At 44.4% G+C, this 25,344-nt stretch overlaps 1 protein-coding gene across 2 annotated transcripts in view; it reads left to right on the forward strand.

Annotated features, from left to right (window-relative positions):
* The window catches only part of HMCN1 (hemicentin 1), a 348,410-nt gene that overhangs the window by 214,439 nt on the left and 108,627 nt on the right, over positions 1 to 25,344 (forward strand). For both annotated transcript variants that reach the window (XM_019556684.1, XM_019556685.1), the window contains exons 45-49: positions 6,108 to 6,386; positions 8,508 to 8,675; positions 13,406 to 13,519; positions 24,119 to 24,205; positions 24,631 to 24,822. In XM_019556684.1, the coding sequence (XP_019412229.1) occupies positions 6,108 to 6,386; positions 8,508 to 8,675; positions 13,406 to 13,519; positions 24,119 to 24,205; positions 24,631 to 24,822 (840 nt within the window). The remainder of the gene's footprint in view (positions 1 to 6,107; positions 6,387 to 8,507; positions 8,676 to 13,405; positions 13,520 to 24,118; positions 24,206 to 24,630; positions 24,823 to 25,344) is intronic.

A 25,344-nucleotide genomic window follows, 5' to 3' on the forward strand; every position in this document is an offset into this window, starting at 1 on the left:
GAAGTCAGCCCTCCTAAAGTCTAGGGCTGTTGCCTTGCTGCAGCCCTTTGCCACCTTACGCTGGATGGTGAATTCCAGCAAGCGATGATCACATCCTCTCATAATAGGCATGACTTGCATTGGCAGGCAAGAGAGTGGGGCAGGGTGATGAGTGCCAGAAACCTGGAGTTGGGGAGGGGAGGAGTGTACTGCTGCTATAGCATGGGCTGCCTACATACTGGCTGCTGCTGCTGCCAACACATGCTGTCCCAGGGCTGTCATTCCAGTGCTCCCTCTAAATCAGCTTCAAGATTGGTGCCCTGCTCACTGACAGCTAGTTACACTGCGAGGATCAGAATCATAGAATCAAAGGGCTGGAAGGGACCCTGAAAGATAATCGGGTCCAGACCCCTGCATAAGCAGGAAAGACATCTGGGGTCAGACGATCCCAGCCAGGTGACCATCCAGTCTTCTCTTGAAGATCTCTAGGATAGATGATTGCACCACCTCAGGGGGGAGCTAGTTCCATAGTCTGGACATCCTAGTTGTAAAGAAGTTTTTCCTAATGCTTAGTCTGAAACTATCTTCCAGGAATTTGTAGCTGTTGTTTCTAGTTTTCCCCCAAGGCGCCCTGGTGAACAGTTGTTCAACGAGCCCCTGATGTACGCCTCTGATATAGCGGCAATCGAGTCTCCTCTCAGCTGCCTTTTCTTTAGGCTGAACAGTCCGAGATCCCTCAGCCTCTCCTTGAGCTTTAGCACATCCTTGTTGAAGTGCGGCACCCAGAACTAGACACAGTACTCCAGCTGTGGCCGCACAAACGTTTAGTAAAGTGGGAGAATCACTTTTTTAGATTTACTGGAGATGCATCGATTGATGCATGTCAGAGTTTTAGTGGGCCCTAATGGCTGCTGAGTTGCATTGCTGGCTCATATTCATGCTGGGGTCTATTGTTACCCCCAGATCATTTTCATCTGTAGTGCTGGTCAGGTTAGCAATGCCCAGCCTGTAGGTGTGCTGGGGGGTCTTCCTTCTCAGATGCAGCACTTTGCATTTCTCTACATTGAACCTCATCTGGTTCCTTTCTGTCCAACATGCCAGCCTGTCTATGTCTGCTTGTATCTGAAGCCTATCTGTGGGTGTGTCTGCACAACCCCATATCTTGGTGTCATCCATGAACTTGCCCAATGGGCTTTTCACCCCCTCATCCAGGTCATTGATGAAGATATTGAACAGCACTGGGTCAAGTACTGACCCCAGGGGTATGCTGCTGCCCACATTTTGCCAGGATGACACTGATCAATTCATTTGGATTCTGTGTCCTACCCTGCAACCAGTTTTGCTCCCACTTGACAGTCCTACAGTTGAGCCCGATATCTTCTAGTTTTCTGATCAGTACCTCGTGGGATACCAGGTCAAAGGTTTTCTGGAAGTCAAGGTATATGATGTCAACTGCTTTTCTCTTGTCCAGGTGATGAGTCACCTGATCATAGAAAGAAATGAGGTTGGTCAGACAAGACCTGCCCATGACGAAGCTGTCATTCAGTATCATGCCTTCTGCAAGTTTGTCACATATAGCCTCTTTGATGACTGTTTCTAGGATTTTCCCTTGAATAGAAATTAAGCTAATTGGCCTGTAGTTTCCTGGGTCTTCATGCTTCCCCTTCTTTAAGATGGGCACAACATTGGCCTTCTTCCAGTCCTCTGGGATTTCTCCAGAGGCCCATGATTTTTGAAAGACCTTTGCCAGGGGCTCTGCAATTACTTTGGCCAACTCTTGCAGCACTCTTGGGTGGAGTTCATTTGGTCCTGCTGATATATATACATCTAATTTATTTAATTGATCGTACACCAGTTCTATGGCAATGGTGGGAACGGTGTCAATCCCACACTGCTTGTTCTGTGCCCTACCTGGCATGCTGTTCCCCTTGCTCTTGTGAAGACCAAGGCAAAGTAGTCATTTAGGAGTTCCATTTTTTCCTAAGTGGTAGTGACCAGGTATCCTGAGGCATTGAGCAGCGGCCTCACACTGCCATTAGTTTTCCTTTTATTCCCTATGTAGCTAAAGAAGGACTTCTTGTTGTGCTTGATATTTGTAGCTAGGTTTAGTTTGGTTTCTGCCTTTGCTTGCCTGATCTGTTTTCTACAAGTGCGGGCCATTGTCAAGTAGTCTTCATTACAGGCTGTCCCAAGCTTCTATTGTTTGTACGTCTCTTTCTTTTTCTGTAGGAGGGCTGCAACTTTCCTGTGTAGCCAAGAGATTTTTTTACCCTTCTGCTATTTTTTCTTCATAAAGAAATGGATTTTCTCTGAGTCTTAAGGATTGTATCCTTAAGGAATGTCCAATCTTCTCATGCTCCCTTTACCTGCGGTCCTTGGTCTCTCAGTGCATTCTCTACTAGTGATCTGAGCTTATTAAAATTTGCATTTTTAAAGTCTATGACTTTGAGCTTGGTATCTGTTTTGTCAGCCTTTCGGTTTTAGTGATTTCATGGTCACTATCACCTAGGCTGCCCTCTATGTTTAAGTTGGTCACCAGGTCATCCCCTTTGGCCAGGACCAGGTCAAGAACAGTATTGCCTCTAGTTGGCCTGTGCCCCTTCTGAGTCAAAAAAAGCTCTTTGGTACTGGCCAGCAAGGATCGTGATTGATCCAAGCTGGCTGAGCACTCCTCTCAGGAGATGTCTGGGTAGTTGAAGCCACCCATGACAACCATGTCCTGTGCACGCGTAGCCTTTGTTAGTTCACGGGTGAATGCTAGATCAAGTTCCTCCCCTTGGTTAGGCGGCCTGTAGTATATACCTACAGTCAGGTCTCTCTTGCCACACCTCTCCCAGAGCTTGACCCAGAGGGTTTCGAGCTGTTTTTCTTTGGGGCCAACATCAGCCTATAGGGAGGTGTACTGCTCCTTCACATAGAAGGCAACACCCCCACCTCTCTTCCCTACCCGATCCCTTCTGTGAAGGACGTAGCCTTTTATGACTATGCTCCAGTCGAGAAGAGTCCCACGAGGTCTCCATTGCCCTAGTAGATTGTAGTCCCCAGTAGAAAGCAGGAGGACTAGTTCCTCCTGCTTGTTCCCCATGCTTCTGGCACTGGTGTACCGGCACCTAAGTGCTTCTACTGAGGTCACTGGCCACCTGCTGCATTGAAGGGAAACTGTTTTCTCAGCTCCTGTAAGAATGGCCTGCTTGGTTTCATTGTCAATGGAGCTTTCCTATATATTGGCCCCCCGGAAGGGTCCAGTTAGTTTTTCCCCATCCCCCTGTAATATTAGTTTAAAGCCCTGTTTAAGAGATCGGCCATCCTGGCTGAGAAAAGGAACTCACCTTTCTGTGTGAGGTGGATGCCTTCTCTCCCCAGGAGTCCTCTGTCCTTGAAGTGGGCGCCAAGGTCATAGAAGCCGAAACCTTCTTGGTGGCACCACGGTTGGAGATGCTGGTTCACCTCATCGATGCATTCTTGCCTCTTTGGACTGTGGCCTGCAACAGGGAGCACAGAGGAAAAAAACTACCTGAGCCCCTGATCTTTTAAGCCCAGCTCCCAGAGCCTTGTAGTCACTCATGATGTGGTCTGGATTGCTCCTGGCTGTGTTATTTCTTCCCACATGAATAAAGATCATGGGGTAGTAATCTGTTGGCTGGACAAGCCTGGGAATCCTCTCTGTGACATCACGGATCCATGCCTCAGGGTGACAGCAGACATCCTGTGCTGTGGGATCCAGGTGGCAGATGTCTCCCTCCGTTCCTCTCTTCAGGGAGTCGCCTACTACAATTACCTGATGTCTTCTCCTCCGGTTGTTCTGTTACCTCACAGCCTGCCTGGTGGTGGTTGAGGGTGTGGCCTCCATTGCTGCACTCTCCATTGCTGGGGAACCCAAATCAGTTCCCCAGCTGCACTGGAGGAGTTGTTCCAGTAATGTGGGGTCTAATTCTGCATCGTCTAGAATTAGAGGTGACTGTCTTCCATCTGTCTGTGTCAGGTTCCTCTTGTGTTGCCATCCCGCCATTTGAGTGGTTCTACAAAGAGTAGAAGCACCCGTCAATCTCATCCTCAATGAATCTGATCCCACGCAGCCTGCTAACTTCTCCCTGGAGTTCCCTCACCTGCCCCTCTGGGGCACGTGGGACAGATGAGGGGACTTCCGGCCATCCCACTTCCCCCGGGCCTCTGAGGACCCACCAGGCAACACCTGCAGGCTGGGGGCCTGGGTGCTGCTGACCCACCCAAAAGCTCCATCTGGGTGGAGGCCTCAGAGGAGCCTTGGGCAGGAGGCAGCATTAGAACAAGGTCTCTGGCTGCACTCCAAGTCACCACCTCCATTAACACTCCCTCACATGCGCTCACCTAAAGACTGCCTGAAGCTGCCGACTCCAACGTGTGGAGTCTCAGGACCCTCCTGCTCTCCACCATGTGTGAACTCCTGCACAAACTCTGGCATGCACCTAAGGAGCGTGCCTGTTTGCGGGGCCTGTTCACGAAGCTCGGGAGTGCGGCTCCCATCTGGCGCAGCTAAATAGGGGCAGGAGGGGAGGAAAACCCCTTCCGATTCCCTACAGCTGGCCCGGCTAACCTGGCTCCTCCTCCGTCTTCCCCCCTGCCCTGCTTGGCTTACCTTGATTCAGCTGTTGGCTCCTTGCTCGCTGCTCTTGCCTGGTGTGGTCGGGGGGAGCCAAGGGCTCACATGTGCTGAGACACATGCCTTTTTTGGCGTCCAAGCCTGACTGGCGGGGATTTGAATCTATTCCCTATATAATGTATTGATCGGAAAACACAACGACATTATGATGATATCTAATTGAGTCAGATTGAACACTCCTTCCTGGCTCAATCAAAACAAGATTTTGTTTGAGGGATCATGAGACAGACCATCAGACTTGGTAAAAACCTGCACACCGTGAGGAACCTGGTTGAAAATTTCCTTGTAATAATATGCAGGTTACCCTCGCAGTCAGTTCAGCTAACAGACTGAAGAGGCAACTGATGAGTTGTGTCTGTTTTAGAATGTGGTAGAAGCAAAAACGAGTTTCATTTTGAGGCAAGGTGAAAATTACTTTCTGCTTGGATAGCATGATGTTATAGGCTGTTTTTTGTCAGATAAAGGAAAGGTATATGAATAACCATATGCTAGTTTTTTATAAAATCTGGCAGACATATGGTACCTTTTATCACGGAAAACCCCTAAATATCTCAACAAGCACACACCTTCATAGAGGAGTTTCCGATCCTTGTGCAGATGTAAGGATCACTTCTAACCGAGAAATGTATCTCTCTCCAAGGAGAAACCTAACAGCATGTAGCAGCCCCACATAACTATTTCTGATAGGACCTAAGTACAAATGAGTGAGCTATTTGACATTCCTCTATGAATGTTAAGTCCTCAGAACATACAGAACAGCTTAACTACATTAATATACTTGTTGTTACTCTTTTTGAGCAAAGTCCTATTGATTGCATGTGGCCAGGAACTTCTTACCTCTTAATTTCAGCAGCAAAGTGTCTCCTATCGTCAAGCTTTACTGCTGACTGGTGGTGGTAAAAACTCAGAATTTCTAGCTCACAGGTAATATGTTTCCAAATTAGGAATGGGAGCAAATATTTTAAAAATGTTCTCCAAGGGGAAAAAAATCCACTTTGGAATGCTGACATTTTTTTTTTGTAATTTTGTTTCATTTTTAAAACATTTATTATTTCATGCTATGCCATTAATCAGAACTAGAACGAAAAATGAAAAAAGTAATATAAAAATAATGAACCTCATAATAAAAAATTATGGAATAAATTTCTGGAATTTTCCAAATTATTATTTTTTTTCCACTGGAAAATTTGATGTCAACACATTTTTCAAATTGCTTTAATTTTTTACTGGTTTCAAAGCTAGTATTTTCCACTGGAAAGAATGCTTATATATATTTTTTTCAATTGGCTGTAGTACTTACTTAGAAGAGTGTAGTTAGCTGAATTGCCATGACTACTTCTTGCAGCACTGAGGTATTTCCTGGTGGTCTCCTCTTCAAATACTGATCTGGCTGAAATTTACTTTATTTTTACATGTAAGAATCATTGTTTGTTCTGAAACTCCACTTCTCACATTAAAATTCTACATTTTTTTTCCTTTTCTTTTATAGTTCGCCCAACAATATTAAATAGTGGAAGCCACCCGTCGAGAGTTGTTGTCATTCGAGGAAATGATATTTCATTGGAATGCAAGGTACAGGGTATCCCATGGCCAGCAATAAGCTGGATGAAGGATGGCCGTCCCCTTGTAAATGGTAGGGGCGTAGAAATACTCAGTGATGGACATCTTCATCTGAAGAATGCTCAGATGTCAGACACTGGCCGCTATGTGTGTGTTGCTGTGAATGTGGCAGGATTGACTGACAAGAAATACGATTTAAGTGTTCATGGTAAGTAGGGAAGATAAATGGGGTGAGCAAAATAGCTATAAATATATAATGTCACATTTACATGGGAATAGTCAAGAAACACCTGTCACTTTGATTTCTTTAGATGTTACAGTTATGCCTGTTGCATGTTCTGTATTTGTTTGTTGTGTTGATAAAACACAGGTTTATTATAAAAGATCATAAAACTTCTAAATATTTTTGTCTTAATCATTGACTTCCTAAAAATATATCTACCCCCAAACTTTTTCCATCTCAGCCTTAGCACACAGACTCCTAGGGAAAACAGTAGGAAAATAAGGAATATCTCCTGGTGTATTCTGGAGGACACAGTATCTGGTGCTCTGATGGTCTGGGCTTGGAAATAAGTCTCAGGGTCTAATGTAGAATTCCCTGGTGCTAAAGGAAGATGGCTGGGGAACATGAAAGAATAGCAGCTGCCATAGTATTTCATTCTTTTTAAGTGTGTTATCAGCAGGCTGCCTCACTCTGCAATTGCTGAGTTATGAGACCGATTTGAAGATGTAGCTCTGAATAAAATATATTTCAATAATTAGCTTTGATGATAAACATTATAGTGTGAATCTGGATTCAGAAGAAAAGCTCGGGCATATTATTTTAAACATCTCATCACACTATGGACAGTTTGACCCAAACATGAAGCACAAAATTTTGTGAACTTCTTTACCCATTAGGGCAGGGGCAGGCAAAATGTGGCCTGCGGGCCACATGAGGCCCACCAGGGCTTTCTATCTGACCTGTGGGGCCCCTAAAAAATTTAGAAAATTAATATTTATCTGCCTGTCATGCAGCCCTTGATGGCTTGCTATAACTCAATAAGTGGCCCTCCACCCGAAATAATCGCCTGCCCTTGCATTAGGGGCTGGTCAGTCTATCTCCAGTTCTGAAATCTTCCTATGAAATGAGAAAAGTGAACAACTAAAGCAGCTGCAGAGAGAGATGTGAGAGAATTAAGATGAAACAGAGAAAAGAATGTGTACAGTTCTGTAATTGTTGAAACAGTGGCTGAAATATGCTGGGATTCTTTATAGCGCAAAGCCCTTGTTGTGGTAGATTTTCTTCTTGCATTTCCCTTGCTTTTTTATAACACTTGAAATGTATCAAAGGGACTATTGTAAACCTTTTAATCTGGCCAGACACTGAAGGACTCAGATCCATTCCTGAGCCCCAACTTCCTGCATGAAAGTGTGATATGTAGAACCAGTTCCAAAGCTATTTATGTGACTAAAAAGGAGGATAGAATCATCCATTTGCATTTTCCATTAGAAAAAAACCCACAGTGGGTGCATCTACACATAAGCTTTACTGCAGTTATCTAATTAGCTCTGCAGTAAAGTGTCACTGTCTACATATGCACTGGTATTAAGGCACAATTAATTAATTCCACTGTAAAACAGTACTGTCAGTACTGATCTTACAGTGGAGTAATTAAGTGTAATGAAACACACATGTAGACAGTAACAGGGGCTGGCTGGAGCACTAGGGTGTCAAAGTGCTGGGGCTGCCTGCCACCTAGGCACGTGGCTCCGCAGGTTCTGAACCCTTATGCCCCAGCCAATCCCTTTGCCACCAACGTTGTGACCCAGAGCCCAGGGCTGATCCCATGTGCCCCCTGCTGCATACTGGCTTAAAGTGCTGTGGTCCTGAGTGCATATGTAGATGCTGTACCCAGGAACAGTTAACTCCAGTGAAAACAGCTCCAGAGTTTGTTGCATTACATTGATTTCACATGTCGATGCACCTGGTGTTTTGGCTATGTTCGACAGCAGTCCTGAATTTCTTCAGTTGTGTGGGGAGTTCACAATCAATATAGAATGGACAGAGGACTGACCGTAACAATTATGAGGTGCTTATACCTTCTGCCTCTGTCATATATGTTTGATTAATACAGCTTAAGAGTTTAAATACTGATAAATTGTTAACAGGTAACTGAGATGGAAAAATCAAATTTACTTGGCATTGGTGTTGCTCCTTACCAATTTGTGATGTTTTAAATGCAGTGAATTTAATTTTTAGCTTACAAAAAGTGATATATCCTTTCCAGAACTAAGTTATTTTTGATCAGTGTTGTCAGATGTGGTATTTTTCTCTCTTGCTTTTTAGTGCCTCCAAATATTGTGGGTGATCTGGAGGTACCTGAAAACATCAGCATTGTGGAGAAAAACCCTGTTACTCTGATTTGTGAAGCTTCAGGAATTCCCCTTCCATCTATAACATGGCTCAAGAATGGTTGGCCTATCACCATGAACAGCTCTCTGAGAATTCTGTCAGGTACAGGGAATTTAGAAATAGATGTAGCTTTAAAAAGGTCCTATTAAGATGTGATAGTATTGAAATGATGTTGTAACCATAGTAGTCCAGGAAATACGTGAAGGGCAAAGATTTTTGGGTGTTGAGATCTTTTATTGGACGAACTGTATGGGGGGAGAAATCTTTAACAACTTTTCAGGTACCTTTCTCAGGGTACCCTTATACTCAGCCAGGGAAATCATAGAATCCAAGAAAATTAGGGTTGGAAAGGACCTCAGGAGGTCACCTAGTCCAACCCCCTGCTCAAAGCAGGACCGTCCCTAACTAGATCATCCCAGCCAGGGCTTTGTCTAACTGGGTCTTAAGAACCTCCAAGGATGGAGATTTTACAACCTCTCTTGGCAACCTGTTCCAGTGCTTTACTACTCTCCCAGTGAGAGAGTTTTCCCTAGTATCTAACATAAACTTATCTTGCTGCAACTTGAGACCATTGCTCCTTGTTCTGTCATCTGCCACCAGTGAGAAGAGTCTAGCACCAGCCTCTTTGGAACCACTCTTCAGGTAGTTGAAAGTGGCTATTAAATCCCCTCTGTTTTCTCTTCTCCAGCCTGAGTAAGCCCAGTTCCCTCAGCCTTTCCTCATAAGTCATGTTTCCCAGCCTCCTAGCCATTTTTGTTGCACTCAACTTGACTCTCCAATTTGTCCACATCCTTTCTGTAGTGGAGCCCAAAACTGGACGCAGTAATCTGGATGTGGCTTCACCAGTGCTGAATAGAGGAGAATAAACACTTCTCGTGATCTGCTGACAGAATTCCTAGTAACGCAGCCAGTATGCTGCTAGTTTTCTTCACAAAAATGATGCACAGTTGGCTCATATTCAGCCTATTGTTCACTGTAACTCCCAGGTCCTTTTCTGTGGAGCTGCTGCTTAGCCAGTTGGCTTTCTCCAGCCTGTGCATGTGATTGTTAGCTCCCCAAAAGGCAGGACTTTGCACTTGTCCTTATTGTCCCTCATGAGATTTCTTTTGGTCCAATCCTCCAATTTGTCTAGGTCTTTCTGAATCCTAACCCTGCCTTCCAGTGTATTTACTACTCCCCCATCTTGGTGTCATCAGCAAACCTGCTGAGGGTGTACTACATACCATCTTCCAGGTTGTTGGTGAAGATATTGAACAAAATCAGCTCTAGGACTGACCCCTGGGGCACTCCACTTGATACTGGCTGGTGACTAGACATTGAGCCATTGATTACTACTCTTTGAGCCCAATGATCCAGCCAGTTTTCTAGTCACTTTACGGTCCACTCATCTAATCCATACTTCTGTAGCTTGCTTGCAAGAGTGTTGTGTGGTACTGTATCAAAAGCCTTGCTAAACTCAAAGGATATCATGTCCACTGCTCTCCCCACATTCACAAAGCCACTCATTTTGTCATAGAAGGCAATCAGGTTGGTCAGGTGTGACTTGCCCCTGATGAATTCATGCTGACTGTTTCTAATCACCTTCTTCTGCTCCAAGTGCTTAGAAATAGATTCTTTGAGGACCTGCTCCATGATTTCTCCAGGGACTGAAGTGAGGCTGACCAGTCTGTTGTTCCTTGGATCCACTTTCTTCCTTCTCTTAAAGATGGGAATTATATTTGCCCTTTTCCATTCATTCTTTCCTGATTGTCACAAGTTTTCAAAGATATTGACCAGTGGCTCCGCAGTCACATCTGTCAATTCCCTCAGCACCCTCGGGTACATTGTATCCAACCCCGCGGACAGTCAAACTTCATGACTCTGTAGCCATTATCCAGTTTGATTGGCCAAACATCAGAGTGATAGCTGTGGGAGTGTTGTCTTCTAATTTTAATCCACTTCAGGCACCTTACACTTTATAACGGGTGCCTAATGGGATGTCTAAAATGAAAGGACTATTGTACTCATTCCTGAAAGCCACATTTTCCCAATACCATGGAGAAGGTAGAGAGAGCAGGCCCTTGCAGAACTGTCCATTTCAATACTGCTCTGTGTATTGTAGCTCTTTGATAACTTACCTAATTGACTCATCTGCTTTCAAGCTAACAATAGGAATGTATAGAGCGCCAATAAAAAACACATTGAAGTCTGTGAGAGTCTTTGCATTGATTTCAGCTGCTTTGATATCAGGCCCTGTAGCAAGGTGGCATCAGAGCTTGGTTGGGAAAAGCTGACAAAAAATTAGGATGTTTCTCTCATTTTTGATCTCCAATGTTAGACTCCTGGAAACAGATTTTTGTGATATTTCCAGTGCTGCTGCTGACATACCAGTCAAAGGCAGTCCCTTTCAGGGTATTGTAGCCCTCCTGTTCTCAATCTTGCTGAAAACTTGGAAAGTCTGAAGAATATGAACATGCAAAAATAATGGAAAGCAAAAATGTAACCAAACTGTTTTCAAATCCACCAAGGTTCATTTTTAGTTTGGATTTGAAGATTTGGGGGTGGGGAATTTTAAAATTTATTTGAAGTAGTTAACTTTTACAGAAAAAAACGAGTCCTATTTGCAGTTTTCTACTCATTCTTATGCATAGCATGTAGGAAGAGGGGTTGGGCATCTGGTTATTATCTAGTAATAATTCACTTTTTATGCTAACACTGGCATTCCTTTGAATACGATCAGTTTGAACAGCCTTTTCTGGGCGAATTGTTTCCATTCTTTTAAATGACAGAGGGAGCATCTGCATGTGCACCAGTACTGCGTAGTAATTTAGGTTACTGCATAGTAACCAAAAATTATTGCAGAGTAAGATTGCATGTCTACACATGTGCACTCGTATTGTGCAATAACTATAGTTACTTACGCCTACTCAGGATTACATTTGCTACCTGCATGATGTAGGCAGCAAATTTACTCCCAAGTAGTTACTGTGCAGTAAAGCCATGTGTAGATGCCTTATGGCGCAGTAATAATGGGCATGTAAGGAAATGTAAGGCAACATCACAATAGTTTCCTTAACACTATGTGGGCTGAATTAGATGGAGCTGAGCCTATGGGGCAGCACGCTGTTGCCAGGTGCCATGGTGCATGCTGCTGAAGATGCTGGAGCGACAGTTCTGGCAGCAAGGAAAGGCACTCCCACACCTCCCTGCAGGGGAAAGGGGTAGCACAGTGTGGACAGGGCTAGGGTTGCGTCATCTGTCCGGAGCACCTGGCACTGCTTTCCCTGGAGTGAGCTGCTCTTGTCGGCTCAGCCTGGGCAGGGTTGGGGCTATGTCTGCTCCCGGCTACCAGTGCTGGTTTCCCTGCAACACCAGGGAAGCACTGGGCTTCCCTGCTTCCAGGACACTGCCAATGGGAGAAGCTGGGTGCAGCGTAAGCTGGGGCTGAGCCACATGGAGCCCCCATCAGCATAACATGTTACTGTGCAGTAAATGCACATGTAATCACATCCAGATACACCCACACTGATGTCATCACCTCCATAGTCACTATGGGATAGGAAGGGATGATTCATGGAAAGTCCCAAATTATCCCTGAAAGCTTGAGGGGAGCATGTAAGACTTGCATGTCTTGTTTCCAGCCATACTTTATACCCTTTTTATACCCTCAAAGGAGTGGGAGTAGAAACCTGCCCATTCACCGCTACAATGGGCAGTTTTCCTGGGTAGTTAAATGGGTAAACAAGAAATGTGAGATTTTGCTTTGGTTTGTAAAGCTATGGGGGAAAGAATACTTAATTATTGCTCTCAAGTGTTTCAGGTTTTGTCTCTGCCAAAGCAATACTTCAGTTCTGTAGATCAAAACCATGCTTTTTATGGCATGTGACAGAGTACACTCTCATCATTGGCCATCACAACTTCCATTCACTCTGAGCCTGTTTTGATATCGTTCCTTTAGAAAACAAGAAAAATTCCATCCTGTCACATCTACCCTTAGTGTTCACAATGCCTTAAAACAGATAATAGTTTTTAATATGTAACAAAGTTATAAATAAAATAACTTTTTTAGAACATGGACAGATCTATACAGCAATTCCTTGCTTCAAATCTCTTGACCAGAAATATTAGTCATCAGGATATATTCCATTACCCAGACGCTACATGCAAGTTCTGAAGAGCTCTTTCTTGTTGGCTGAAATAAAAGCTTGTTATTCAGATTTCGTGAGAGCTACTGCTTATGTGAGAATTGCCAATAAGAAAATGGGAGATGTTCTGAACACTGTAGGCATGCATCTTTGTATTCATACTTCTTTTCCCTTTAAATTCCAGTTGATATTTCCATTTTCTGCTTTTCCCTCCCAAGGTACAAGCAAAAAGAATGGGTCTTTTGGCAGAGAAATGCATAGAGAAGCAAGGGGATTGTATGCCCTGTAGTCAATACTACCACTACTGTGTTTATTGCTTCTCTTCCCCTGAAACTAACATCTCTGACATGCTCCATAAAGCTTCCCTGGCAACTGATCAACCATAATTGTTGTAAATTATTGCAGTGACATCTGATTATTATTTTCCTATTCTTATTACTGGTAACATTAGCAATTAATGTTAAAACTGAAAAAAGGTATTTTTTCTCTTTGTATATAGCGATATAGATGACCAATCCCATTGACTTTAGGGTAAGAGGCACATGATCAAAGTTAAGATCAGACTAGGATTGAGGCTGAAGTCCATAGTTAGATTTTCCTGTTATTTATGACAGTTTTTATCTAGCAGCTAGAAGAAAAAGAAAGCATGGAAAATGTGAAAATAAATTTTAATTTTGACAATTATACCTTCTTGTTTTTTCTCTTCAGGTGGTAGGTCTCTGCGTTTGACTCAGAGTAAAGTGGAAGATGCTGGTCAATATACCTGTGTTGTAACTAATGCTGCAGGAGAAAAGAGGAAGCATTTTGACCTTTCAGTTATAGGTAATTACATTTGTCAAATATAGAAAAAATGCATCATGTTTCACATGCAGTTTTAAAAGAGTCTTTGGAAAAGTAGTTCCACTTAAAAAAATTAAAGTACAAAACCCCACATCTAATAAGATTAACTTTGTTGTGTCTGAAGGTTTTTTATAATAAAAGTCACATCTAGTTTGAGACAATAGCTGCTTATTTTTCACTCCATAAAGAAAATTATAGCATATGATAATTCCTTAATTGTCACTTATCATATGACTTATTTTAAAAAGTTCATAGAGATTAGGGCTGGGAAGGGACCTCAAAGTTCATCAAGTCCAGCCCCTTGCCTCAGGGGCAGGAAGTCAGCTAGGGTCAAAGGATCTTAGCAAGATAAGTGTCCAAATGTTTCTTGAATGAGTCCAGAGTAGATGCCTGCACCACTTCTGCAGGGAGTCTATTCCAGGTCTTGGGGACTTGGACAGTAAAGAAATGTTTTCTTATGTCCCTAAAATGGTCTTGGAGGAATTTATGACTGTTGGTCCTTGTTTTTCCTTGGGGCGTTCTCCCAGGTCCTGATGCACACCCCTTATGTACTTAAAAGCAGCCACCAGGTCCCCCCGAGCCTGCACTTTTCCAGGCTGAAGAGTCCCATGGCTCTCAACCTCTCTTCATAAGGCCTATTCTCTTGCCCTCTGATCATGCATGTGGCTCTCCTCTGGACCCTCTCAAGCTTTTTGTCATCATTCTTGAATTGTGGAGTCCAGAATTGGATGCAGTACTCCAGCTGCAGCCTCACTGAAGCTGAGTATAGTGGGAGTTTCATAGTAGTATGGGGTCAGAAGGGACCTGAACAGATCATCTAGTCTAACCCCCCGCATGTGTATATGGAGCACATACTGGGATCACATGACCCCAGACAGGTGTTCATCCAAACTCCTTTTGAATTTACCCAAGGTAGGAGTGAGGACCTCTTCCCTAGGAAGTTGGTTCCAGATCCTAGCCACCCTAACAGTGAAATAGTGCCTCCTAATCTCTAACCTGAACCTATTCTCCAGCAGCTTCTGGCCATTGTTCCTTGTCACCCCAGGTGCTGCTCGGGGGAATAGGGCCCTTCCTATTTGCTGCTGATTTCCCCTAATGAGTTTGTAGGCAGCCACCAAATCCCCACTCAGCCTCCACTTGCTGAGGTTGAACAGATTCAGGTTCCTCAGCCTCTCCTCATAGGGCCTGCCCTGTTGCCCTCCAACCAAGTGGGTGGCCCTCCTCTGAACCCTCTCAAGGCAGACCACATCCTTCTTAAAGTGCGGTGCCCAGACACAGTACTCCAATTGTGGCCTGACCAAAGTTGCATAGAGGGGGAGTATCACCTCTCTAGACTGGCTTGAGATGCATCATTGGATGCACAACAAGGTGCGGTTGGCTTTGCTGGCTGCGGTCTGGCATTGGAGGCTCATGTTCATCTTGGAGTCAATAATGACTCCAAGATCCCTTTCTACCTCTGTGCTCACAAGGGGGGAGCTCCCCATCTTGTATGTAAGCTGTGGATTCCTTCTCCCCAGGTCCAGCACCCTGCATTTATCTACATTGAACCCCACCCTATTACCATCCGCCCACTTCTGTAGTCTGTCTAAATCTAATTGCAGTCTCTGTCTCCCTTCAAGCGTGCCTACCTCTCCCCACATCTTGGTGTCATCAGCAAACTTGGACAACGTGTTTTCCACCCCCTTGTCCAAGTCGCTGATGAAGATGTTGAACAGTGTAGGCCCAAGGACCGAGCCCTGGGCGACCTCACTATTCACATCCTTCCAGGTTGAGTACGACCTGTCCATCACCATTCTCTGGGTGTGCCCCATCAGCCAGTTTTTGACCCATCCAACTGTGTAGGCATCAATGCCACAGTCGTTCAATTTATTAACAAGAATGGGATGAGAGACAGTGTCAAAGGCCTTCTTAAAGTCCAGAAAAACTACGTCCACAGTGACACCATCATTCAGGGATTTAGTTACCTCGTCATAAAAGGCCATCAGGTTGTTCTGGCAGGACCTACCTTTGATGAACCCATGTTGATTTCTCCTGGGATTGATCTCCCCTGCTGGCCCCTTACAGATGTGTTCTTTGATAATTTTTTCAAGGATTTTCCCTAAGACTGATGTGAGGCTTGTGGGCCTATAGTTTTCTGGGTCCTCCTTTCTCCCTTTCTTATAAGTGGGGACCACATTAGCTAGTTTCCAATCTCTGGGCGCCTGGGTCTGTGGACCATGATCACTTGTACAGCCAGATCAAGGGCACAGCAATGACCCCTGCCAACTCTCTCAACACTCGTGGGTGGAGGGCATCAGAGCCCACAGATTTAAAAACTTCCAGCCCTTCCAGAAGATCCCTAACTACATTTACGCAGACCCGAGGCCTGACAGTGTTATCACCAAGATTATCCCTACCTGTGGTGGGAGAGCTGTCCTGGTCCCTGTCCAAGAAAACAGAGGCAAAGAACTTGTTAAAAATTTCAGCTTTCTCATCTGGCATAGCCACAAGATTACCATTTGAGTCTAGCAGGGGCCCTACATTACCTGGTACCCTCTTCTTACTCCCAATGTATTAATAGAAGGACTTTTTGTTGTCCTTAATCCTGGTTGCTAGCCTGAGCTCCACCCCCGCCTTGGCCTTCCTAATAGCCCTCCTATACTCACGGGCCCAGGAGGAGTATTCCTCCTTGGTGATAGCCCCTCCTTTCCACCGGGTGTATGCCTTTCTTTTGGCCCTCAGGCATTCTTGAATGCCTTTGCTGAGCCATGGAGGTTTCAGAGCACTCTGACCCCCCTTCTTTCTCTTGGGGACTATCACACTTTGAGCCTGGAGGATCGTCCCCTTAAGGTATGACCATCCCTCATGGATTCCCATATCCTCTACCTTTTGGGCCCTCAGTGCCTCCCCCACTAATCTAAGTTTGATGAAGTTGGCCCTTCTGAAGTCAGGGGCTTTAGTCTTGGTATAAGCCTCAACACCCTGCTCTGGGTGCTGAATTCCAGCAAGCAATGATCACTGTCACCCAGGTGGTCAAGGACCTGCAGTCCCGTCACCAGGTCATCCCCAGTGGCCAAGACCAGGTCCAGGAGGATGACATCCTGAGATTTATTTGAGAAGCATATATGGATGCAAGCCAGAGTTTTGTTTGCTTTACCAGCTGTGACATTACATTGGTGGCTCATGTTCATTTTGTGGTTAATCATGATCCCCAAGTCTCTTTTAGCAGTGGTGCTAGCAAGTGTAGAACTACCGAGCCTATAAATGTGCTGCGGGTTTTTTTCCCAGAGGTGGAGTACCTTATACTTATTGGTATTGAACGTCATCAGTTTAGTATCCACCCACTTACTAAGTTTATCCAGGTCAAGCCTGTCCTCAGGTGTGGACACTATGCCCCAAAGTTTAGTGTCATCAGAGAACTTAGCCAGTGCGCTTCTGACACCAATGTCCACATCATCGATAAACATGTTAAAGAGAACCGGTCCAAGGACAGAGTCTTGGGGGATGCCACTGATCACAGAGTGCCATAATGATTCACTACCATTGACCACTATTCTCTGGGTCTAACCTCGGAGCCAATATCCCAGCCATCGGTCTGTGGTGTAGCCCAGGCCACAGTTGGCCAGTTTTTCCATGAGGTGGTCATGGGACACCAGATCAAAGGCTTTTTTAAAGTCCAGATGTATGACGTAAATCCTTTCTCCCTTGTCCAGGTGATATGTCACTTCGTCATAGAAGATGAGATTGGTCAGGCAAGACCTACCCACAACAAACCTGTGCTGGCTATCCCTCAGCATGTTCCCTTCAGCCATCTTCCCTTGTACTCGGCCTTGGTGAGGCCGCAGCTGGAGTACTGCGTCCAGTTTTGGGCTCCACAATTCAAAAAGGATGTGGAGAAGCTTGAGAGAGTCCAGAGGAGAGCCACGCGCATGATCAGAGGTCAGGAAAACAGATCTTACGATGATAGGCTGAGAGACATGGGACTCTTTAGCCTGGAAAAGCGTAGGCTCAGGGGTAATCTGATGGCCACCTATAAGTTTATCAGGGGTGACCACCAGGATCTGGGGGAACGTTTGTTCACCAGAGCGCCCCAAGGGATGACTAGGTCGAACGGTCACAATCTCCTGCAAGGCCGTTTCAGGCTGGACATAAGGAAGAATTTCTTTACTGTCCGAGCCCCCAAGGTCTGGAACAGTCTGCCAGAGGAGGTGGTTCAAGCACCTACATTGAACACCTTCAAGAGTAAATTGGATGCTTATCTTGCTGGGATCCTATGACCCCAGCTGACTTCCTGCCCTTTGGGCAGGGGGCTGGACTCGATGATCTCCCGAGGTCCCTTCCAGCCCTGATGTCTATGAAATCTTTGAAATCTTATCCAGAAGGGTCTCCTTGGTAATTTTCTCCAGAATCTTACCAGGATTGAGGTCAAGCTGATTGGCCTGTAATTCCTGGGACCTACTTTCTGCCCTCTTTTGAAGATGGGTACCACATTGGCCTTCTTCCAGTCTTCAGGTACTTCACCTGAGCTTTACGAGTTTTTGAATATTCTTGCCACTGGTTGGGCTATGACACCTGTCAGCTCCTTGAGTACTCTAGGGTGTAATCTGTCAGGACCAGCTGACTTGAAGGTGTCCAGCCTCTCAAGGTGATCCTTTACTAGATCAACACTGATGCTGGATATAAATACACCCTCACCCTGGCCGTCCCACATCTTGCTAAGCAGGGCGAGCCCGTTGGACTGATGAAAGACCGATGCGAAGTACCCATTAAGCAGATTGGCCTTTTCCTGGGTGTCAGTTATCAGCTGTCCCATTTTGGTTCAGCAGGGGTCCAATGTTACCCTTGCTTTTTTCCGGCTCCCTACATATCTGAAAAAGGATTTTTTGTTATCCTTTATATGTGAAGCCAGATGGACTTCAGTTGCAGCCTTGGATTTCGTGATCTGCTCCCTGCTGGTACGGACCAGTGCTGAGTACTCCTCCTTGGTGGTAATTCCAGCCTTCCATCATTTATAAGTCTCTCTTTTGAGGCATAGGAGGTCCTCAAGTTCCCTGCTGAGCCAAGGGGGTTGCTGTGCCCTTTTGCTACCCTTCCTCCAAAATGGAATGGCCATCCCTTGTGCTGTCAGGATTGCTCCCTTGAGGAGCAACCACTCCTCTTGGATTCAGAAATATAGACAAGTTTGAGATAGCTTACGCCATTATGCTATTTTTAGATTAGTAGCTGTTTTTACCAGTTCAGTGGGTGCATCTGTATGTGCAGTTAGTATGATGTGATAAATTCCAGAGCACTTTGAGCCAGGGTACACTGCTCTCGGGTTCAGTGTCTACCTGTGCATCCAGGACAGCAGCATTTTGAGCCGGGGCAGAACAGGCAGCAGGCTCTGGGAGTTGGCCCCAGGCTCTGGGTGGTAACATTGGGTGGTGGAGGGGCTGGCTGGGGCACAAAAGTGCTGAACGTGAAGACCTGTGTGGCTAGGTGGCAGGCAGAAGTCTGATCCCCTGCTGCCTGGGATGACCAAATGCAATTTCCACTGGTAATTTTTTACACGAGCATTGCATCACAGTTAAATACTCTGCTGTAAGGTAGTATTCTTTCCCAACAGTAGTATCCTACAGCAGAGTTAATTAGATTACCTTGCCCTAATACCAATGCACATGCAGATGGTAACACTTTACTGCAGAACCAGTTAGTCAACTCTGCAGTGAAACACATGTGTAGATGCACCCATTGAATACTTATCAGGTATCCTGACACATGTCTGGTAAGTGGCTCCATTTCTGAGATAAAGCCAAAAGATTCTGATTTTCTGAAATGCTGATTAGCTCCTGCTCTCATTCCTTCAGCTAGGGATAGTCAAATTAAAATTGGTCTCCAAATGGTGATTTATAATTGTCATTTCAGGTTTGCCTAAGGAGCACGGATGGCACAGTAAGGCTAGGGACAGACATTCAAAAAGCCTGAGCCTGAATTGATTCAATCTTTTCAGGTTAGTCTAACTTGGATAGGCTAAACCAGTTAGTAATGATACAGACATCCCCTCTGAAGTGAAAAAATACAGGCACATGCCTGCAGTGGCTCAGGCTAGAAGCTGGGGGTGTTAGAGCAGCCCTCCCTACTCTTTTACAGTGCTGAGCTTATGGGGGCCTGGCCAGGCCCCGGCAGGACACCCTGATTGGGAGGGCCCCCCACCAGCAACCAGCCCAGCAGGGAATTGATAACAGTGTTTATCACACCTAACTCAATGTTTATCACCCCATTAAGAAAACAACAGGGGGACATTGTTGATTCTACCTTTGTCACATCTGTCACAACACAGACCACAGCCAACATGTTGTCTGCTAGCTAATGCTGGGTGTCTCTGTAAGGCAGAGGGGATGGCGGAATACTTGCTTAGAGGAGAGGGGGGAGCAGAATCCAGGCAGATGCCTGCAGTTTCTGCTGGAGCTGCAGCCAGGGATCAGAGGGGAAGGGCCAGCCCTTTTGTGGAGCAGGGAGCCCCGGGTAGTCCAGAGAGCATGCCAGGATGCTGGGGGAGTCTGATTTAACTTAAACCAGCAGGGGGTCTGGGATGCACATTGTATGAACTGGTTTGAGACAAATCAGTTAAGTCTGATACTACACTCAACCAGGTTTATCTCCAACTGGTTTCAGCCGTTTTCAAACTGGTTTCTGTGCACTGAACATCTGTTCTGTTACAGGTTTAAACCAGTTTCTGATCACTTGAACTGATTTTTGTGTAATGTCTGTCCCTAGCCTAAGAGGGCTATAGTAAGAAGGCAAGTATAAACATGGAAATATAGAGGAAGACAAAGCAATAACAATTTTCGTTACTTTCCTGTTCTCATCTGTTAGACTTGCCCTTCACAGAAAGGAATCAGCAATGGAATAAGAGCCTCACAACAGTAGGCTTTGCTTGCCACTGAGAGAAAGGGATCTGAACCCTATTTTAGGGTGATATGGAAAATTCCATTGCCCGTTTTATTACTTTTTGTTGTATTCCAATTTTTGTTGTTGTTTTTCAAAGGAAAGTGACAGGAATGCCAGTCATCAGATACACAGTATACAGGAAGTTAAACAAATATCTGTAATAGCGAGTGCTAAAGAGATATGAACAACTTATTGTTCTGCTGACAGTTGGAAATCAAGCTGATGTTTGCTTCAGTAAATTTGCCTGTAGCACAAAGACATGTTGGCAAATCAATGAGTATAGAAAGCTTAATGTGACAAGAACTATCATATTATACATGCATGAGATCTTTGTGTGGTGATGTCATATTTCCCTGGGTGGCTTGGATTGTTTGATATTTATATTTTACTGTACTATATTGGTTTGGGGCCAATGTGGTAATTTGTTTTATTTATTTGTGATTAGTAAGAGTTGGCCCAGCTCTGCTCAAACCAGTTCAGAACTTTTCTGATTTAAGCTGAGTTTTTTTTTGAGTGTCCTAAGTCTGCGTTTTTGTCTAGTCATATCAACAGCAGGACTCTGAGAAAAGCGTTTTTAGCGTTGCTCATGCACTCACAGTAAGAGAGCTTGGCTATAACTCCATCACATTTGGCAGGAGTGAAGGTATTAGCCATGTCTCCCTGCTCACTGACATGCTGAGTCTGCCAGTTAACAATCACCCCACCAAACATTTTTATCTGCTAACTATTAACTAGTGTTTCCAGCTTTCAGTCATGGCTTGAGACAGATTTGTTTGATTTTTATTTTCTTGCTTTTTCATATTAAGCTTTTGTTCTCTTTATCAAATACTAAAGATCTGGTCTAGTTTATTTTCTTCTCAAATGAAATGACCTTGACACGATTTAAAAAAAAAAATCTTTCACTTCCAGATTACTGTCACAACTGCTATTAAACTATATATATGTATGTGTATATGTGTAGATGTGTAAATGTATATGTGTATATGTATGTCATGTCTTTCTGATGCATCAAGCTGTCTAGGACTCAATCCTGCGCTATTTCTACTTGCATGAGATAAAATTTGGCTCCTACCCTAGGCCTTCTTCCTTTCCAGTTATGAAACTCTTTTTTCCCAAAAAACTCTTTGTTGTACATTAGAGAACTTGGCTTGTCCTCCTTATGACTTCCTTTCTTCAGTTTGGCATAGCTACTACAGTTAAGGATGGTGATTTTTTAATTGATATACTTGTACATCCTTCACCTGTTAAAATCACTTTAAGGATATCATATTGATAACTTAGTTCCCTTCTTGTATAGAAATACCTGTACTATAAAGTACTTGTGTACAGTTATCACTGCATCCACGTCGGGTAGTGCTTTAATGACAATGACATAGTAAAAGTTGTATACTTTTGGTGCATAGACTTTTTTTTCCCCAGCCATTTTCCTAGGGCACCCAATTGTTGCCACAAGAGTTTTTTTACCAATACAGCAAGTATTGAAAGGTGTGTCTATTCTTGATTTGCCTGGGCGCAATAATGTGCCATTAATAATGTCTTAGCATGAATAATAGAATTTGCACTGAAATCATGTTGGTATACACCCACAGCAGCCAATTTGTATTTGCCTCATTTATGTGCACACATAAATAGGTTTCATAGATTTCATAGACATTTGGGCTGGGAGGAACCTCAGAGGATCATTGAGTCCAGCCCCCTGCCCCAGGGGCAGGAAGTCACCAGGGATCATAGAATCCCAGAAAGATAAGCATCCAAATGTGTCTTGAAGGCGTTCAAAGTAGGTGCTTGGACTGTTCGATCTTGTCATCCCTTGGGGCGCTCTGGTGAACAGACGTTCCCCCTGATGCTGGTGAACACCCCGATAAACTTATAGGTGGCCACCAGATCACCCCTGAGCCTGCGCTTTTCCAGGCTAAAGAGCCCCATGGCTCTCAGCCTGTCGTCGTAAGGTCTGTTTTCCTGACCTCTGATCATGCACATGGCTCTCATCTGCACCCTCTCAACCTTATCTACATCCTTTTTGAATTGTGGAGCCCAAAACTGGATGCAGTACTCCAGCTGCGGCCTCATCAAAGCCGGGTACAACGGGAGAATGACGTCCTGGGATTTGCTTGAGAAGCATCTCTGGATGCAAGCCAGCATTTTGCTCACTTTACTAGCTGCAGCATCACACTGAAGGCTCATGTTCATCTTGTGGTCAACCATGACCCCCAAGTCCCTTTCATCTGTAGTGCTAACCAGCGTAGCACTGCTGAACCTATAAACACGCTGCAGGTTTTTCCTCCCAAGGTGGAGAACCTTGCATTTTTCAGTGTTGAATACCATCAGGTTCTCATCCGCCCATTTCATGAGGCTGTCAAGATCTGCCTGGATCATTCTCCTGTCCTCAGGTGTGGATGCTTTACCCCAGAGTTTGGTGTCGTTGGCAAACTTGGCCAGTCCGCTTCTGACACCAATGTCCACATCATTGATGAAGATGTTAAATAGTATAGGCCCTAGGACAGAGCCTTGAGGGACCCCACTGGTCACAGCACAGCAAGATGATTGGCTCCTGTTGACCACCACTCTCCTGGTCACAGTCCCTAATGGCGCGCAGTCTCTGGACTGCAACTTGGAGTTCCTCCAGCTGGTGCGCCAGAGACCCCAGTAGGGAGCAGATCCTGCAGGAGGAGGTGGCCATGCTCCTGGGCCCCCGCAACTGACAGCCAGGGGTTCCATCTCTGTGGAGCTTGGAACAATGGGCTCCGTCTGGGTGGCGGTCTCCAAGGTGCCGGAGGAGGGGGGCCCAGACCCCTAGGGGACCCTCGGGATGCAATGCATGCCCATCCATGTCATGCTGCTGGTGGGCTGACTGTGGCTGGGACCGTCTACCCTGGGGGGCTCACAGGCAGGGCCTTGGGCCCTCCTGTGCACCCCCTTGCAGAAACTCCCGCACTACGCACGCACCGGGTACATGCTGAAGATGTAGACCGTGCTTCCTAAAATTGGACCCTAAAACTGAAGACTAATATGCTTATCTGGGGGTAACAATAATAGAGATGTGTAGAAGAAGGGGAATACCTTGAAGATTACAGCTCTGATTCTGGGTTTGGTCTAAATTGTGGGCTAACGTAGCAAAGTTAGCGGAATTGCTTTGGTGTGACCAAGAGGGGGATTTTTTTTAGCCCATCCATCTAGTTTCTCTCTTTGTGTGTTCTGTATACCCAGACTTCTTTAGAAAAGTAGAAATAGAATCAGCTGTGGGTCAGTTTGTGGGATGATCTCTGAGGGGATGCACTAGGGATATCAGAGGTCAATGGTAGCTTTACTTCAGTTTGCCAGGTAAGGGTACCATCCTTGTGCTGAGAGTGAAAGTATTCCTCCTCATCAGCATTCCCTAAGAGTTATAGTCAATTCAAAAGAGTGAAGCAGAGAATAATATTGGGTTCTAACCCTGTTGACACCTTCACATCGGCCAGTGGCACATAGTGCCTCTTGTAAATCTAATTGGAGCGGTGTATCTCTGCATTATCTCCAGTGTGAACCTGTAATTGGAAGGTCTGATCAAGTTGTTTGTTGTTATGTGTCTGAAAGAAGTAATATGTTCAGATATAGGAACATTTTCTTCATTGTATATAACTTTGGTGCAACTAATATTGTGCAATGTGTTGTCTTCCCCCCTAACCCCAACAGTGCCTCCAGGGATTGTGGGAGAGAATAAAATGGAAGATGTGAAAGTGAAAGAGAAACACAGTGTTACATTAGCATGTGAAGTGATAGGTAAGGCTGTATAAGGTCACCATATCTTTGCTGTTCAAACAAAACACCAGTTTAGTGTTTATTGCCTGCCTTTCTTGATTGTACACAATTTCTATATGCCATTGTCAATTAAATATTCTTATTTTTTTTCATAATTCAACTTTCATGTCCATATTGTGCATTAAGAACCCTTACAGAAAAGTCATATATAATGTAAAAGAAAGAAACTTTCTCCTCCCACCAACAATATTCTGTAGAATTTAACAGAAAAAATATATCCTGTTATAAAATTCTCTAAGACTATAGAATGTGTATTTTAGAAAACCTTCCTGAAAGGTAAATTTAAAAAAGATACATGAAAATGTTTGGGTTTCTTTTTCTTGTTTAGAAATGTGGCATGTTTTAGTAGTAACAGTAATTAATATGTTACAAATACTTTTATTAAGGGAATCCGGTACCACAGATTACTTGGGTAAAAGATGGGCAACCTCTCATTGAAGATGACGAACACCAAATTCTGTCTAGTGGGCGTTTTCTTCAAATTACGAATGCTCAGGTGGCTGACACAGGGAGATACACCTGTATTGCTTCTAATACAGCTGGTGACAAGAGCAAAAGTTACAGTCTTAATGTACTTGGTAAGACAGTTGTCTGACAAAAGTTAATCCTGTATATATGTATAATTAATAAATAATAACATGACAAATCTATCTTTTAGTAGTTATGCATTAGAAAATGGTAATGTGTCTACCTGGAAAAGACAGTACATTGTTGTCTTGTTGTGGTTAAGAAAATAAATATATTCAGGACACAATTAAAGTTGTATGTCAGGAAAACAAACTTCTCAGAACTTCTAGTCTTAATTTTTTATTCTGATGGTTATTACTTTCATTTTCATCTCCTCATTTTCTAGCCTTCTCAGTTATCAGTAACTTTTTGCACAATTTTATGGTAGGTCTGCTGAACTTTAGTCAAAGCAGTCTTTGCCACATGTTGGGAGCACATGACCAGCCTTTTGCTAAGACTCATTTTACAGTGGCTATTTTAAAAGAAAGGATCCTGGAATATTGGCTGAGTTTTGCTTTCAGGGCAAAGCATAAAACCAGTTGGAATTTGAGCTTGTTCTAGGCTCAATGGCTAATGACAGACATTTCACATTA

The sequence above is a fragment of the Crocodylus porosus genome, unplaced genomic scaffold, assembly GCF_001723895.1.
Source record: "Crocodylus porosus isolate Cpor-Errol unplaced genomic scaffold, CroPor_comp1, whole genome shotgun sequence".
Lineage (NCBI taxonomy): Eukaryota > Metazoa > Chordata > Crocodylia > Crocodylidae > Crocodylus > Crocodylus porosus.